Source organism: Artibeus jamaicensis, unplaced genomic scaffold (genome assembly GCF_021234435.1).
Source record: "Artibeus jamaicensis isolate MK-2021 breed Jamaican fruit bat unplaced genomic scaffold, CSHL_Jam_final contig_525, whole genome shotgun sequence".
Taxonomy (NCBI): domain Eukaryota; kingdom Metazoa; phylum Chordata; class Mammalia; order Chiroptera; family Phyllostomidae; genus Artibeus; species Artibeus jamaicensis.
Genome location: NW_026521874.1, coordinates 10681548 through 10699663, shown reverse-complemented (window position 1 = coordinate 10699663; position 18116 = coordinate 10681548). Strand labels below are relative to the sequence as shown.

At 55.4% G+C, this 18116-nt stretch overlaps 1 protein-coding gene across 5 annotated transcripts in view; it reads left to right on the top strand.

Annotated features, from left to right (window-relative positions):
* Nucleotides 1-2613: 2613 nt before the first annotated feature.
* Nucleotides 2614-18116, top strand: part of PXN (paxillin) — a 44737-nt gene continuing 29234 nt past the window's right edge. For all 5 annotated transcript variants that reach the window (XM_037156145.2, XM_037156144.2, XM_053669784.1 and 2 more), the window contains exon 1: nt 2614-2771. In XM_037156145.2, the coding sequence (XP_037012040.2) occupies nt 2759-2771 (13 nt within the window). In that variant the 5' untranslated portion in view covers nt 2614-2758. The remainder of the gene's footprint in view (nt 2772-18116) is intronic.

Here is an 18116-nt window from a genome sequence, read left to right as displayed (position 1 = left end):
CTGAACAGCCTCCATGCTGGATACTGGTGAACAAGCAGCGAACACCATAGGCACAGTCCCTCATCTGAGTGCTAACTTTTTAGTGAGGGAGGGACAGACAAATAACAAACAAATAAATACTGAACATAATGTCAATGTCAAATAAATCAATCAGGATACGGGGACAGGGTCTGATGAGGGATGCAAAGAGTTTAGAGAAAATGTTCAGGACCTGCGGACGTGATGCGTGAACTGAGACTACAGTGATGAACAGGAACAGCCGTGCCAAGATCTAGGAAGAACATTCCAGAAAGGGGCTCACAGCTGCGAAGGTTCCGAAGTCAGAACTAGTTTGCCGTGCTCAAGGGACATAGTGAAGACCAGTGGGGCTGGGATGTAATGACCAGGGGAGACCGGAAGAAGACAAAATCTGACATGGGGCCTTTGAGACCGTTGCAAAAAGTCTAGATTTTACTCTGAGGGCAACAAAAAACGCTGGGGCATTGAAGCAGGGGAATGAAGATGAGACTTAATATACATTTTTAAAACATTATCTGTGACCCCACTGTTCTCCTCCGAGGTGAGTGAATGAATTATTTCCCAATCTTAAATCTTCAGTGTCTTCTATTAAACTGTGAAACGAAACGGACTGTGGTTTGCACAATGCCTGCCAGGCATCCAGCAAATGTATACTGAGTACCTTCTGCCATACACAGACTAAGTCTGTACACTTGGTGAGCAGGAACAGACAGGGTTCCTCCCTTCTGTGTGTTTAGCCTGATAGGAAGAGAGACCTTACCTGGTAATCCTGCCACGGAGGGTAAAGTGCAGCCGTGAGGAGTGTCCTCAGAGAGGTGCTGGGAGGGCAAGGGCAGAGTGACTGCCTAGTTGGGGAGCAGTCTGGGTTCTTGAAAAAAATTTTTTAATTTATTTATCTTTAGAAGGGGAGGGAAGGAGAGAGGAAGAGAAATACCAATGTATGGTTGCCTCTAGTGCGTCCCCTGCTGGGAACTGGCCTGCAACCCAGGCACGTGCCCTGACTGGGAATTGAACCACGGTTGTTTGGTTCACAGACCTGCGCTCAGTCCACTGAGCTACACCAGCCAGGGCTTTGAATTTGTTTTAAAAACTATTTTATTTATTTATTTATTTTTAGAGAGAGGGAAAAGGAAGGAGAAAGAGGGAGAGAAGCACCAATGTGTGGTTGCCTCTCATGCACCCTCAACCTGGGACATGGCCTGAAACACAGGCATGTGCCCTGACTGGGAATCAAACCGGGAACCCTTTGGTTGACAAGCCGGCACCCAGTCCACTAAGCTACACCAGCCAGGGCTGGGTGCTTGAGTTTTAATATAGGAGGAGGTGGCAGCTGCAAAAGCGAACCTCTTGTTTCTGCCTTCAAAAGAAGGAGTTTGCTTTCCAGCTCGAGGAATGACAGCTTCTAGACCCAAGGCACTGGGTGCCACACTGCTCCTGGGCAGCCCCAGCCAGTGGCTGAGCATGGTGGGGAATGGGGCCTAGATGCTTCTGCCCAGTAGGGACTCCTCTCCGACTTTCTGTTGCGGGGCTCCCTGTTTGTCAGACCTGGGTCTCTCCTGAGCCAATCCTGCTTCTTCCCCTGTCTCTTTTTTTTTTTTTTTAAAGATTTTATTTATTTATCTTTAGAGGGGAAGGGAAGGAGAGAGGGAGAGAAACATTAATGTATGGTTGCCTTTCATGCATCCCCTGCTGGGAACTGGCCTGCAGGGAACTGGCCTGCAACCCGGGTATGTGCCCTGACTGGGAATCGAACCGCGATTGTCTGGTTCGCAGGCCCGCGCTCCCCTGTCTCTTTCACAGGCCTAAACGCAGCTCTCTCTCAACGTCTGCTTCCCAGAGGACCTGGCCTGATACAGAGGGTCTCAGGGGTTGCATTCTTTTGGGAAGGGGCGCTTGAATCTGTGCTCACAGCTCATTTATATATAAAATCGACAAACCACCATGGCCCATTCCAAAACGTGGGGAAGGGCTAATAGTAATAACTGCCTCTATGAGAATTAATTCAGGTAACAGTTATATGGTATCCGGCACTCAATACATGGAGCTGTTATTATTACCGGATTTCTGAGTCTGTAGGAGCGGAGCCCTCCGGGGTCTGGAGTGGCAGTAGGTGTTCCGGGACTCTGTGCCTGGCGCTAGCTGTAACCTCCCTGTAGTTTTTCTTTTAATGTCTAAGGTGGGGTCCCTTCTGCTCCATGCAGAGTTTTGGAACTCTCACTCTGGAGAGGGTGGGCATGTGGAACATTAAAGGGATTGAATCTGACCCCAAAGGCCGGGCTTCGAGTTACACTGCCATGGGCTCTGATGGGTGGACAGACACAGATCAGACCGAGATATCCAGACAGGCTGATGAGTCTGTCATCCAGACTTTGACAGGACAGACCGACTGGAGGACCTTAAGGCGGGCTGGGCCGCAAGGGGGCGCCGCCGCCCCGCCCAGCTTCGCCCCCCTTTGGGCTGGGCGCGCGCTCGCGGGCTCGGAGGGGACCGGGCGGGCGTGCGCACGGGGCGGGGCCAGCATGCTCGCGGGGACAGCCGGGGGCGGGGCATACGGCGGGGCGCGCGTGCTCGCGGGGACAGCCGGGGGCGGGGCGCGCGGCGGGCGCGGGCGCGCGCGGCGGCAGCGCGTTCCGTTCCGGGCCGGAGCTCGCGGCGGAAAAGTTGCAGGGCGGAAAGGAACGTCCCCGGGACGGGCAGCGAGCGCGAGGTCGAGTCGGTTCCCGGCTCCCACAGCCCCGCCATGGACGACCTCGGTGAGTGAGTGGGAGGCCGAGGTTGGGAGGCAGCGAAGGGCGCGCGGCCCTGGGCCGGGCGGGCGCGAGCGACCGGCCGGGGCCGCGGGATCTCACCCTCGGCGGCTCGGGTCTCCGATCTGGTCCCGGCTGGCCGGGGTTCCGCACGGCCGGGATCCCGGACCGGGCCTGAGTCCGGGACGAGGCCGGCCTCGCCGCGGTCCTCACAGCCGCCACCCCCGGCCTCGGGGCCGGCCCCACCTCCGGACCCCCAACCTCAGGAACCCACCCCCATCTCTCATACCAGCCTCAGGGACCAGCTCGCACCTCAAAAACCCTCCCCGTCCGCTTCAGGGGCAGAACCCTCACTGCCTGGGCCAAATCGCCTCCCCAGCCGTGGGACCCTCACTGCACAGAGCGCTCCCCACCCCCACCTCGCAGATTGGCCGATTCGGGGAGCAGCCGCCTAGTTTACAGGCCGGCCCTTCAATTCCAGGGCGCGCTCCCACCCGCTCCAGGACCGCTGCCACTTCAGCGATAACCTCTCCGAGCCCATCCCTTTCGGGTGACTAGTCAGACTCACAAGTTAGAGAGGAGCTTCGCCCCTACAAAGACAAGTTTCCCGCGTGCCCCACTAACCCCCCCGGGCCAGGTCTGGGCGCCCTGTTTCACGGACGGGTTGCTCCCTTTCACTGACTCCTGTCTGTGGGCCACACTAACCCGGGGAGACAGGATTCGCACCCCACTCCCAGACGCTGGTGAGATGAAATGCCAGGGGAATGAGGAGGGAAGTGGGCCTCAAGGTATGGCCGTCTTTGAACTGATCTAGGCTGGCAGTGTCCCTTCCCTCCACCTAGCACCAGGCCGTGCTGGAAGCCACACGGGAAAGGAGGACAGGATGCCCGGAACAGAGTTGTACTGTTTTCGTGTTATTGGAGCTCCAAAAGCACTCTTTTCACTCCGGTCTTGATTTGCTGTGAGGGCAGGGAGAGTGTCTCCTGGAACCAGACACTGCAGCCAAGGGGGTTGGTGCCAGGGTTCTAGGAACGCCTTGGGCGGCGTGAACCCTGGAGTGGGAGGATTCACTCTCCCTGCCCTTCTTGCCTGGAGCTGGAGGGCCTCTGAGCTGGGGAGGTAAGGAGGGGGGGAGTGTCTTCTCTGTAGGAGCCTTGTCTTCCCTCTGGGGACTGTGGGTGCCTTGTGCGACCCGTGCTTCCTCTGTCGCAGGCTCTGAGGAGGGGATTCATCCACTCCTCCACTGATGGGCCTCCCCCCAGGGCACAGGGCACTAGGCTAAGGCTGGCTCTTTGTAGGCACTGGAGTTCCAGGGGGCCAGGGAGGAGGACTGGGACTTCCCTGCTGCCTGGCTGCTTCTTTGGGATCATGTACCCCGGCCCCTGACCCTGACGCCCCCATCTTGGCTCTGGGGATGGTGTGTGTCCGATCCTGCCTGTTTGCAGAGTGCGATGGCTGCCAAGCTTAGGTCTGTCTTCGGGGCGGGCTTGGCACCCACTTTTCCAACACACTCAAGGTTGGCATGGCTTCCGGGCAGGTATTTTTTTTCACATAAAAATAAGTAAGCTGAAAGGAGGCTGGGAGATATTTTTAAAACCAGGATCTGAAAGTCTCCAGGTTTCTACACAGTTCCTGTGCTGTTTGAAGGAGAAAGGCTTTGGAGGTTTGCAGCTGAAGCCCTGAATTCCTGTCTTCAGCCAGTCTTCCACGTACGGCCAGGAGACTGAGTTAGTCTCCGAAGGGAAGGAGAGAGTACTGGCAAGGGGCACCGCAGGGCTTCAAACTTGCCGTCCGTGGCGTTCTCCCCCGTACTTCCACTTGTGCTGTCCTGGCAGCAGCCTTTTATAAGAGCCCCTCAGGGGCACTGCTGTCATTACCACCTGCCTTTTACAGATTGAGAAAACTGAGACTAAGAGAGGTTGATTCACTTGCCCAAGGCTGCACAGCCACCAGACGACAACCAGGACTGGAAGCCCAGATGCCAGCGCCTAGATGTGCAGTAGTTTGTACCGAGAGTCCCTTCTTCCTGAGGGGGGAGCGAGCCACACAGGAAGGAAGGGTCCCAGCAGGGTGAGGGCTGCCACCTGTAACTTCTGTCGCCCTCTGCCACCTTGTGCCACAGCCTCTCCAGTTATTTGGATCCCAGCTGCCCGGCTCGGTGGCCTAAGCTCCCAGGCGGCCAGCCACGCCTGGCTGACCGGAGCCTGGGGTGGGAGGAATGAGGCGTGCAGGAGGGGAGAGGAATTCGCCTCTGTGCTCAGGCCCCTTCAGCTGTCTGGCCGACTGCTCAGCACCCTTCCTGGCAGCTGTTTTCCTTAGTTAGGGTGGACACAAAGGCCAGGCCTCTTGTTTTCATTTTCCTCCTGAGCGTGCCCTCAGCTGGGGGCCTCTGCGGGAGGCTCTGGGTCCTTGAAACAGGGAGGAGCTGATGGGCATCCTGTGGCAAGGCCAGAGGGGGCAAGAGTCCGCGCTGGGGCTTTGCTTTTTGGTCTTAAAAAAAAAAAAAACCTGGGGATGCCCTGGCTGGTGTGGCTCAGTGGATTGAGTGCCGGCCTGCAAACCAAAGGGTCGCCGGTTCAGTTCCTAGTCAGGGCACATGCCTGGGTTGTGGGCCAGGTTCCCAGTTGGGGGCATGCAAGAAGCAACCACACATTGATGTTTCTCTTCCTCTCTTTCTCTCTCCCTTCCCCTCTGTCTAAAAATGAATAAATGAAATCTTTAAAGAAAAGTTGGGGAACTCACCCCTCCCCGTGGCTGCTGGTGACAGTCTCACCATGTGCTACTTAATAAGTTACAAATTTATAGGTGTTCGGGCAGAAAAACATAGACACAGCCTTTCCCTGTGTGTTCTCTGCTTTGTGCTGGAGGGTGGCTTTTCTATTACTGTTCAGACGCTGGTTTGGCCGAGAGTTCGCCCTGTTCTCTGGCCGGAGTTTCCTGGACAGAGTCCCACAGCTCTGGGGTGTGCGCGGTTGCACTTTCTGACCTGACTCCTTGCACGCCCCTCACTCCCATCCCCGGCTTGCGTGGGGGCCTGTGCCCACAGCTGTGGTCCACCAGTGGCGCCCTGATTGACGGGAGACAGGCAGTGGAGGAGGTACTCGGTGAGTCTCATCGCGGCCTCTGTGAGAGGGAGGTGTTGTATCTCCGTTTTACAGCAGATGCGGAATCTGGCAGGGTCGGTGGGGGGGGGCGGGTGGAGCTGGGATTGGAACCCAGACTGATCCCATTCAGGTCCTGGTACTTTTCATCATCATCAGGTAACAAGTGATCAGTGACTCACCGGGGGAGATGAGCCATGGGGTCTGCTGAGAGATTGCTAGTTACCTTTAACATTTCCACCCTGGGGGCCATCCCCAGAATGTGGCCTCTATGGTGGTGTTGGGTGGGGGGCGTCCTTATGGTAGAGGCCAGGGCAGGCAGGCCTTGGTAGCTCTGCTGTCCTCCTCTCCCAGGGGCACAGCCAGCTGTTGGCAATGCCCAGCCACCGCCGGAGTCTGGACATGTCTTCTCTGGGCTTCTCAGCAGTCTTGACCCTCCAGAAAACAGTGGCTCATTGTCCTTGGAGGGGTGCAGCGGCTGGGGGGGCTGGGGAGCAGGGGAGTTGCCTGGGGCATTCGGGGCTGTGGAGCCTCCCTGTTTCCATGGAAAGTCTGAACTTGAGGCTCGCCTGTCTGTGTGGTGCCTGTGTGTGTTAGGCCAGGGTCAGGGCGCCCAGCTGCTGGGCCTGTGGCAGAGGTCCTCCTGGAGTGGCCGGCACTCCCCGGGGGCTCTGCGTCAGTGCCAGAGCGGCTCTGGGCTCTCCGCGAGTGAGGGGCAGAGCTGGGATTCAAACCCTGGTGTGTCTGATTCTTAGCAGGTGCCCTTTCTGCTGCGCTAAGTTGTCTGTTGCCTGGGCAGCCATAGCTTGGTGTGGAAAGGTTTGGGGTTCTGGGGGCCATAGCCCCACCACCGTGAGTTTGGGGTCTTCCAGGGGAACGTCTCCATCTTCCTTTCTTCCAGCTTCCCTCGCGATCGCCCTGCGTTGGTAAGACTGGGTGGGCCCTTAGCTGGAGGGGCCGGTGGAAGGACAGTTACCACTGATGCTCTGAGCAGCCCTTTTCCTCCATTAAACAAAAGTTGATTCTAGAGAAAGGGGGAGGGAGGGAGAAAGATGGGGAGGGAAACATTGATGCGAGAGAGAAACATCCGTTGGTTGTCTCCTGCATGAGCCCCATGACCAGGGACTGAACCTGCAACCCAGGCGTGTGCCCGGAGCAGGAATCAAACCGGAGACCTGTTGATCAGGCCCCTCTTCCTCCGTTTAGTCGCCAGGCATGAAGTGTGTCTCCCGCCAAAGCTCCCCTTGGGCCCTTACCTTGTTTCCAGATCAGAGTTGTTCAAAGCACTTTCTCTCAGCTTCATTCTCATTGTCTCCATTAATTCTAAGCCTCTGTAGAACACCTTTCTTCTTTACAGTGTTTGCAGAACTCTTTCCGATAATATTTATTGAGCGTTTGCTACGTGCAGACACTGTGCTGGGCGCCTTACCTGCATTGTTCTGTGATTGTTACTACCCCCCATCTCGTAGGTGATGACGTAGGCACAGAGAGGGTGAACCCACTCGCGAGTGGCAGGGCTGGGATTAGACCCAGGGCTGAGATTTTCATGCAGAGTTGAGCTTGTAACCCGTCCTTATGCTTCAGTTCGTGATACCGGGTCAGATCTCGTTTGCCTGTTGGCTCCATTGCTTTCCATTCTCCGTTCAGAAGCCCACATCTGTCCTTCTCCTCTACTCCGTGGCTTCTTCTTTCTCCTCCTTTGTGCTTTCTTGGGGACCCAGGACGGGGTGCTGGGTGCCTATAGCAGTATCTCTTGCTTGGTGGAGGGCCTCACTTCTCCACCTGTCACCAATCCAGTCACCCGTTACCCTCCAGACAGAGTTGCGAGCCTACCGCACAGATGTGCAGGAGAACCTGGGGTGGTCCTTTGTGGTCTCTCTTCTGTTTGTCCCTTCTGGGTAGAATCGGAAGTCTCTTTGTCACACTCCCCCTCCCGCATACGAACACCCTCCTGTCTGTTCAGGTGTTCGTTCATGGCTGCCAGGAGGAAGTTGTCCACGGCCTTTCGGGTGGAGAACTGAGGTTGTCCTGTGGGAGAAGAGAGGGAGAGGAAGAAGTAGGAAGCTGAGTTTTCCCAGAAATCTCGACCAAGCAGCGGGTCGTAAGGGGCACCTGGGGTGGTCTCCTCACCTGGGAGAGGCCCGGGACCTCCACAGCCTCCCACGCCCACTTTGCCTTTTCAGGTGTGGTCTCCTTGGGACTCTCACATCTGGCCTGGAGCATGCCTTCGAGTCCCGATAAAGCCCTCCAGCCAGCGAACGGATTGCCTAACCCGCGGGCGCAGGGCCGGCCTCTCCAGGGAGGCCTGGACGCTGGGCCAGCGGCAGGCAGAGTGTGCGGTTGGCCTGGCCCTTCGGAGCCCTGGTGGCCAATTTTTCCCTTAGAGACGGCCTCTTAATGCTTCTTTCTTGTGTGGTTGTGGCATTGTGGTTTTACGGCAGAGCACTGTTGATGTTAGGTGCACACTGAAGTATTTGGGAGTGAAATGTCACGATGTGGGCAACTCAGTTTTAAATAATGTAACAAGGGGGGACTGCGTGAGTGTGTGTACAGGGTGGGGCGGAAGTAGGGTCAGGGTTCATACGGGAAACGCTGCAGCAATTAACATAGTTAACAGTGAATGATTCGAGAGGAGACTCTTCCGCGTACTCACAACTCTACACCTACTTTTGCTCCACTCCTGTATATATGGGGGGGGCACGTGTTTTTATACAAAATGGCAAAATGTGAATTTCGAATCTGGGTGGAGGGTATATGATGCCTGCTTTAAATGTCTTTCCGCTTCTCTGTGTTTAGGTATTTTCATGGTAAAAAGTTAGAGAAAGGAAGGAAGCCTTGCTTTCCCACAGCGGGCTCAGAGTCGTTCGGCCAGGGGGTGCCTGTGGTGGGCGTGAGTGACCCTGGGCCCGCGGTGACTGCACGGCTGGTGTAAAGATCGGCCGGGCAGAGACACAGCCAAGCAGGCCTGGCATGATCGTGACCGGCGACTGTCAGCTGCCACGGGGCCACACGGCCACCATGACCTTTGCAGAAAAAACACAGGGCCAGCCATGGCCAGGGAGCTGCCAGTGTTTGCAGGTACACTCTGGGGTGTTTTTGGGTGTGGCGACCAGGGTCCGGGCCAGGGAGGCACTGGGGTTCCGAAGGGGCTGCCTGGGTGGGGAGGCAGAGCCGGTCTCCACAAAAGGCAGAGAACAGCCCGGGGCCGCGGGAGCCTGGGGGAGGGGATGAAATGCTATTCAGTCTACGTCATAAACCTCTTATCTGTGGCCCAAGGAACGCCACTAGCCTGTGGGCAGCGTGGGCCTGGGCGGTCCCAGGCTCCTGCTTACAGCGGGGACCAACCTCTCGCTCGCCAGACTTCGGGCTCCCTCTCCTGGAGTCCCCACTCCTAGCCAGGTCCCTCTCGTCCGGTTCTGTGCCGACTCAGAGCCAGGCCGCTTGGGTCTCCCATCTGTGTGAGAGAAATAGCTGGACTCGGACACCGGCAGCCCCCTTGGCCTTGAGGGCCCTGCTGCCCACTGGGAACGTTGTGGGCAGCTGGCAGGCCCTGGGGAGGAGAGGGCTTTGTGCAGAGCTCCTCTTGGACCCTCACATCTGCCTGTCAGCGTCCCAGGATGCAGGGGCTGGCCGCTTGGTGGGGCTCCCGGGATCTCCCTAGTGTGGTCTCAGCGTGGTGTGTCATGGCCTGACTCTGCCTGTTTCAAAAGCAGCATGATGTGTGTTTTATGGGGGGAGGGGTGGTGCCGGGAGGAAGCTTTATGTAATTCTTGGCTGGGACTCAGGTAATTGTTTTAATGAAATGGAATGCAGCTTATTCAGAACTCACTTGGCAGAAGCAGCCATGTTCTGTTCTGTTTTCTTGCTGGGGAGAGTGGTACACACACTTCCAGCTGTTTCGGGTAGTGGAGCCCCCAGATGAGCAAGGGCAGGGTGGGCGGGGCCGCCGGAGAGCGCCTTTCAGTCAGCCCAGGGACCCTCCGGCCTCTCCATTCTCCGCCGGCCCTCAGTCTGCGTTTTCTCGAGCGAGCTGCGGAGAACTGGGCCTCTCGCTGCAATAGAACGCCCTGTGTTGAGAAGGCTGTGCCGTGGGCCCAAACCCTGCCTTCCGGAGGTCAGGCGGCCCGCGCGCTGAGGGTCTTGGAGGTGTCTGGCAGGGAGCAGGCGGACCCCCAGGAGGCCCTCTTTGTCCATTCGCTCTTTGCTCCACCCCCCACGCGTCTTTCTCCACCTCCACACCTTGTACAGCCCCAGCACCCTCCCACCCCATGTCTCCCATCAGTCCATCTGCAGGTTCACCTGGACCCTTTTTCTTCTGGTTCTCTGGTTTTACTTTTCTGATTTCCTTGGTTTGCTCCTTTTTCTGTTTTTAACACAGTCGGGGCCCTTCTTCCCTTTTGCTAGGCACACCTCCCCTGCTTCGGTTGCCGTATCCCCCCTCCCTCCCTGAAGTGCCGTTTCTTTTGCTCCCCCCACAGCTTTCGCTGGGCTCCCTGTCTCCCTCCCAGGTCCCCAGGTCAGTGTATCTACTCGCGCGACCTCTTTTCTCGCTGTGTGTTGGCAGCTCCTAAGTTTGTGTTTCCACCCCTGACGTGGATTCCATTGTCCAGAGCCTTCCGGTCTGCAGGCCAGCAAAGACCCGACTCACTTCCTTCTCCCTCTCTCCTGGAGGCCTCCCCTATTGTCTGCTGTCCCCTCTCTCCCTCGGCCTGTGTGAAGCCACCGGCACTTAGTGTCACACTTCCAGGTTTGGGCAACATTTTCATGGGCTTTGTCATTTTCGATGATTCTGAACCACCCTTTGGGGCGGATGGCAGTTTTCCCCATTTTACGGATGAGGAAGAAAAACTGAAACCCAGGGGACTCAGAGGAAGGGGACACACCCAGTGTCACCACAGATGAGGGTGCAAGAACTTTATCTTAGATCTCGTGCACCCAACCCACCGTCTTTTTGCTTCTTTGTTCTGGACACCTCCAGGCAGAGGCGAGAAATGGCAGCTGGCTTTGGCCGGCAGACCCGTGTTGCTTGGCCTTAATGGTGTTTAAAAAGATCCCGAATTAGCTGCTAACATTGAAAGCATCAGGTGATCACATCTACAAAATCCGTATGTCGTTTCTTTTCTTCTTTTTTTAAAATAGGATCTTTAAAAGAAAGTTGTATTCATTTATTTTTAGAGAGAGGGGAAAAGAAGGAGCTTGAGAGGGAAGAGAAATGTGTGTGTGAGAGAGAAACACTGATTGGTTGTCTCTCTCACGTGCCCTGACCGGGGACTGAACCCACATCCCAGGCACGTGCCCTGACTGGGAATCGAACCCTGACCTTTCACTTTGTGGCACGACCCCCAACCCACCGAGCCACACCGCTCGGGGTGGCCATTTCTTTTGCAAAGCCGGGGCTGGCTACCCTGGTTGCCCCTCTTCCCTGCACCACTGGGTTGGCCTCCCGGGGTCCAGCCACCACCTCGGCTCCATTGTCTGCAGAGGGCCCAGCTCCTGGGCGCGTGTTCCTACCTGGTCCTGATTTGGGAGGTTCTGAGAATGCTCTCTTTCTGCCCTATAGTTACAGCAATGACACAGCTGTTTGCCAAGTCTGGGGACTTCCTTGAACTGTATCCGCTGAGTTAGATTTGACTCCTGACTGCTCCGAGCGCTCACACCTCTGCCTGCAGTCTGGACTCGTGTCCACGTTGCTGACGGCAGCCTCCTCCCCCTTCATCTCCCTCACCCTTCGCCTTTACGAACTCAGCTTAGCCTCCTTCTGTAAGACTTCTTTCCGGGTAAAACCCCTAACCTCTTGACCCTCCCACTTTGGTAAACTTCACCGATTTATCTCAATCAGCTTCTTCCCTTTCGTCCCTCCCCAGCCCATAAGCCCCCTGAAGACAGGGATCTTTTCTACCTTTCAGGTGTCTCTTCCCACCCAGTATGGCTTGGGTTCTCCCTGCAGCTGCTTAGTAAATGGTGGCGGTTAGTGATTAAACGGGCGTGGACCAGGGTACCTACTCTGATGCCCAATCTCCAGCACACGACGTCCCCTGGAGACGACAGCAAGGAGGCCTCTGGGTTCCAGGCGGGTGGGAGGCAGCGTGGTGCCCGGACGGAACGCAGGCTCCGCTGTCCGCCCGCCTGGGTCCGTATTGGTGCTGCCCCTTGCCGACTGTGTGACCGTGGCCCATGACCTCTCCCCTCGAGACTTGGTCCCCTGATCCGTGACACGGGTGCATTTCCTGAAAAGGCTTTAAAGTGCTCAGTATTTCTCCTCCTTGGGGTAATCTAGGCATTGCTCTGGGGGTTTGACTTTCTCTGTCACCTCTCCACGAAGCTGCTGCTGGCATTTGCTGTGGCCTTGGTGGCGAGCACTGAACGCAGATGGACCTGGTTGGCCGTTCAGCTGGGCCCCGGAAGGCATCCGACTCTGGTTACCTCCGGGAGGGTGTGACGTGGGACTCCTCCTGGCCCCGCGGGGTCGGGTGTCGGGGGCTCTGCTCTGCAGGTGAAACGGTCGTACCCCAGGGCCAGCGGAGTCTGTTGGGATTTGGTTTTGTGATGTTTCGTCTCCCCTGAGCCTCTTTGGTGGCTTTGAGGAGGAAGTGGCTGGGGGAGGAGGTTGCTCGGTGGCTTGGTTTGTACTAATCACTCACGTAACACTAATATTAGAACTGCCGCAGAGGCCCCGCGGGGACCCGCGTCCAGTGCAGCTCGGGCTTCTCCCAGAACCCGCAGGCCTCCTGCGGTCAGGGCAGGTTGTGGAGGCTGCCCCGTGACACCCGTGAGGCCTCTCAGGGTGGGGCCAGGCCAGTGCGGCTCCTGGCAGCATCAGGAAAGGAACGGCTGGTTTTCTGGACCACGAACTGTGGTCTTTGTCAGCACAGCGGGCTCGGCCATGAGCTGGAAGCCCACCTGGTGACGGGCTGTGCTGCCCGCTCTGTGCCCTTTTAGGGGCGGTCCATCCGTTGGCATAGCCCTGAGCCCCGTCCGTCCGGGGCTTGAAGCGGCTCCAAGAGTCCCGGCCAGGCCTTCCCTCCCTCCGTTTCCAGGAACGTCCCGCTTCCTTGGGTGGAAATGGGCGTGTCCCACGGCCTGCACACCGCCTGCCCCGGTTTCCTCTGGATTTGCCCTCCCCCACTCCTTGCCCCCTCACTCCCCGCCCCTCCATGGACTCCTGGCTCAGCTGGCCCTCTGGGGTGGCTCCTGGTCAGGGGTGAGTGCCAGGACAGTTGAGTCCAGCTGGCCCCTTGCAGTGGTACCTGGGACACCACGCTGCGGGCAGACCCCACCTGGGTGCCCTCCTGGGCTCACCTGGTCACGGGAAGCCCAGCTTGGAAAGTCCTCTGGGCTCACTGGTGGCTGTGTGGTTTCCTCACCCTCCTGACAGTGTCGGCCCGGCTGCCTCTTTGGGGCAAGGTCGCTGTTGGGATGGGCGGGGGGCCCTGTTCCCTCCCCCGTCTCAACACCTCGGGTGGCCTCTTCTGCTGGGTCCCGAACTTTCCAAGACTTCCTGCCCCTTTTCTCTCTTTGGAAGTCAGCACTTGACGTCTTTTTCTTTTTTTTAAATCCTCACTTGAGGATGTTTATTGACTTTGTGAGAGAGAGACATGGGTCTGAGAAACACTGATCAGTTGCCTTCCACACGCACCCCGGTGGGGGCTCGAACCCGCAACCTAGGCATGTGCCCTGACCACGGAGCGAATCCACAACCTTTCGGAGTACGGGACGACACTCCACCCAACTGGGCCGCCTGCCCGAGGGCAGCACTGACGTCTTCTTTGCCTGGCCTGCTGAGATAGTCACGCAGGAAACAAGCTGGGGGGAGAAGAGGAGTGTTACCTGGGGGTGGGTGGTTGTCATGACTTCCTGTGGTCACTTCTGGTCATCTGTTTCCAAACATCCTGTTCGTGCCCCGAGAGCAGCAGGAACACTGACCCGGAAGTAGCTGTTATCTGCCTGACCTTGACAGAGGTGTGAGGGCCCTGGGCGGTCCTGGTCCATCTGCCCCCGGGACCTTTGGCTTCCTGATCACCGGCTCTTGATGGCGTTACTGGTAGCAGCTCCTTTTGCTGTCACTGGCTTGGGCTTCCCCCCAGCTCTGCCCTTTTCTCTTCTGCCCACTTTTGTTGCTGGGGAGAGTGTTCCTCCGAATGAACGTCTTGTTGGGGAGTTAACAGGCAACACTCGCTTCTTTGTGGCTCTGGTCTGACTCAGTCTCTCCCGGACCGCTGCACTTCTAGGGCTTGTTGGGGTTCAGAGTGTCACCCACCACTGTGGTTGGGGTCGGGAGGTGTCTCCAGCCATCACCTTTTCAGTTAGAACTGCTCACTTTTTATCTGTTCATGTGTTATGACTGTAGAAGAAGTTCGGTGGCTTTTTAAACATCTGAAAATTAAGAAATGTAAAAACATTTGAAGATCACTTACGAGGTTCCACTCACCCATTTTACAGATGGACAGACTAAGGCCCTCGAGGAGAAAGCACTGGCCCAGGACACTGCCGCAGAGCAGGCCTGTGCTTTTTCCTCGTTCTGTCCCTTCTGGGGGAATATCCGGGGTCCTTCATTTCTAGAATTACAGGTCGGCCACAGTGTAACCTCAGGCCTTGTTTTTTTTTTCCCTAGAGACCTCTTGTCATTTTGTATCTGATATCATTTACTTTTGTTCAAGTCTTTATGTCAAAGAAGATACATGCTTTTTGTAAGAGAAAGAAGGGGAAAAAAAGGCACAAAGTCCTGCCTTCCTTTCCCTACCAGGCAGCAGGAACCATTGTTAATAGTTTGGTGTGTGTGTTTCCCAGCCCTTTGTTACACATTGTAAACACAGAAGCGTGTGTGTGTGTGTGTGTGTGTGTGTGTGTGGCTGATACACATGTCCTTCATTGTTTTAACTAAGGTGAAATTCACATCACATACTGTTGTAACCTGAACAAGCCGTGGCATGTAATACATTCAGTGTGTGTGGCCATCGCCCACCTGGTTCTAGAACATGTTCATCACCCCCAAAGGGGACCCTGCACCCCATGTGAACTCTCTTCCCCGTACTCCTTCCTCCAGCCCCTGGCAACCGTGAATCAGCTTTCTGTCTGTATGGGTTTGCCTATTTTGGGCATTTTACATACATGGAGTCATATAAGACATGGGCTTGTGTGACTGGCTTCTTTCATTTGGCATAATGTGTTTGAGCTTCATACATGTTACAGGGTGTATCATTGCTTCATCCTTGTTAATGGCTGGGTAATATTCCATTGTAGGGATGTCCATCTGTTGGTGGACATTGGGGTTGTTTCCACCGTTTGGCTGTTGGGACCAGTGCTGCTGTGGACATTCCCGTTCAGATATTTATTTGAACACCTGTTTTCAGTTCTTTGGGGGTTTATATCTTGTCACTGTTTTTCAAGTTTACTTTCCTAGATTGTAAATGGCTGTTGAAAGGTCTCACTACGTTCACGTTCCTTTTAACATTTAACGTTTTCCCTACTGATTCTCAATGTTATGCATGTTCGTTGTAGGAGATTTGAAAACCACAGAGGCACACAAAGCAAACAGGAATTACAGACTTTGAGAGGTGACTGTCCAGTCCTGCCCGCAGTGAATACTTCACTGCGTTTCCATAAAGTCTTTTCAGTGTCTGTGTGTTCATGCAGTTGGAATAGTGACTGCCAGCATCGACGTCCTTTACTCTGTGCTGGACTCTGTCGCGTGCGTCCCCTTGTTTTGTCCTCACACCGACCCTGCGAAGTAGGTGCCCTTATTGACGCGGCTGCCGAAGCGCCGAGAGGATGCGCGGCTTGTCCGCGGTGAGTGCCTGTGAGTGGCCGGGCCGGGACTGGGGTCCAGAGTGGCTCCGGTCCCCTGTGGCCGCTTTGGTTGTGTTATGGACACCTTCCGACTGCCAGTCTGCGATGCCACTCAGGGCCAGTGGGAAAGACGGGGGCCAGGGGACAGGCTGGTGAGTGTTCGTGTGTGTGATTCTTGTACGCGATTGCAATGTGCTTGGGAGTGCAGTGATTGAGACCACGGCCAAGCACGCGTGTGAGGGGTGGAATTGAACACGGCCTCCCACCGAGATTCGTCAGGGACCGAAAGCCACTGGGGAGTGTGGTGGGAGCTGGTGGGTCTGGGTTCCATCAGAAGGAAGGGGCCCTTTCCCACTCTGTTGCCGCCCTCCCAGTCCCCTCGGCTTCAGTGAGCAAAACCCAGGGTCCCTCACCTTCCCACACCGGGGCCTCTGTCCACCCTCCGTCCTGCTGCTCCTCAGCCCATGGGCTATTCGCTTATTTCTTCTCTGGCTGTTTTTGGAAGGGCTTCCCCTCAGGTACTGAGCTTTCTCAGAGTTTGAAACCTCGAGCTGTGACTGTAGGTTTGTCTCCTCTTCCTTTCAGTTCTGTCTGTTTTTGCTTCGTCTGGTCTGAAGCCTTGTCATTGGATGTATGTGCGTTGAGGATGCTACATCCTGACCTTTTTATCACTACGAGATGCCCCCTCCATCCCTGGTAATGATGCTCCTACCTGGAAGGCTACCTCGTCTGATGTTAACAGAACCGCTCCAACTCCCTGTGTGTTACTGTTGGTGTGGTCTGTTGTTCTCCATCGTTTTACATGCATCAAACCAGCAGGAACCACCTGTTTGTGTCTTTATATCGAAAGTGTTTCCTGTAGCACCGACGGGTGTGGCTCCATGGGTCGGGCATCACCCTGCCAACTGTAAGGTCACCAGTTCGATTCCCAGTCAGGGCCCATGCCTGGGTTGTGGGCCGGGTTCTCAGCTGGGGCGTGCTAGAGGCAACCAAATTGATGTTTCTTGTGTAGATTTGATGTTTCTCTCTCTCTCTTTCTCCTTCCTTTTCCCTCTAAAAATAAATAAATAAAATCTTTAAAAGAAGCAAAGTGTTTCTTATAAGTAGTCTATATTAAATCTTGCATTTTTATCCAGTCTGACAATCTTTTCCTTTTAATTTGAGTATGTAGACCTTCTAACATTTAAAGTAAGTATCTGTGTGACTGGGTGTGTGTCTAGCATCTTAAAATTTCTTTTCTATTTGTACCATCTGTTCATTAGTCTTTTTTTCTTTTGCCGCCTTCTTTTGGATTCATTTAATATTTTTGAGGATTCCATTTTCTCTCTGCTGTTGGCTTATTTAGCTACACCTCATTGGTTTGCCATTTTTTAGTGGTTGCTGTATGGTTTTTAAATTTTCTAAATTGCATTTATTGGGGTGACATTGGTTAGTAAAATTATACAGGCCCTGACTGGTGTGGCTTAGTGGGTTGGGTGTCGTCCTGCAAACGGAGGGGTCACGGGTTCCATTCCCCATCGGGACACATGCCTGGGTTGTGGGCCAGGTCCCCAGTAGGGGGCGTGGGAGAGGCAACTGATGTTCTTTCCCTCTCTTTCTCCCCCTCTTCCCCTCCCTCTAAAAATGAACAAAAATGTTTTAAGTAAATAAAATGATACAGGTTTTGGGGGCACATCACCCATACATTGTGTTGTGTGTTCACCACCCCAAGAGGTTGCTGTGTGGTTTTTGGTTTAACTTGTAGTCGATCTTAAAATCATGTCACACGATTTACGTATGATGTAAGAGCCTTACAGCAGTGGGTTTCCATTTTTCCCTCCGGGCGTTTGTAATTGTCATAAATTTTATGTCTACGTATATCATAAAACTCAGACCACATTTTTAGCCTTTTATATTTACCCACAAATTTACTATTTCTGGCATTCTTTGTTTCTTTATAAAAAGGGCCTTTTAAAGTCGAAAGAAATGAGCAAAAAAGTTTGCAAAACAGTATATTTTGGTCTTCCTGTCCCTTTCAGTTTCTCTTCCAAACCCTGTCCTCCTCCCCTTTCACCTGGCCAGTTGTCTCGGCGGGCTTCCCTCAGCACCGCTGACCTTGGGTCCGGCTCACTGTGGCTCAGTCCTGAGGATCGTGACGCCCCCGGCCACTCCCCGCTGCAGAGCCCCTGGCTGGTGTTGCTCACACATTCCACGGACGGACGGACGGACGGACGCAAGTTTCAGAAAAACCTTCCCGTTCCAGCTCCCGTCCCAGCTCCCGTCCCCTGCCCCTGCTGCCTCCCCTGCCCCCACCCCACTGCCCCATGCGAGAGCTGTGACAGATGAGGTGGCAGGACACCGGGCTTGCCATTCCCCCTGCGCTTGCTAACGCCTCTCCTCCGCCTCCTCCTCCTCCAGCACCGAGTAGAAGTGCCGTCCCGTCCCTGGTCCTGACTCTGCCTGGGACCCAGACTCCCTCCCAGCT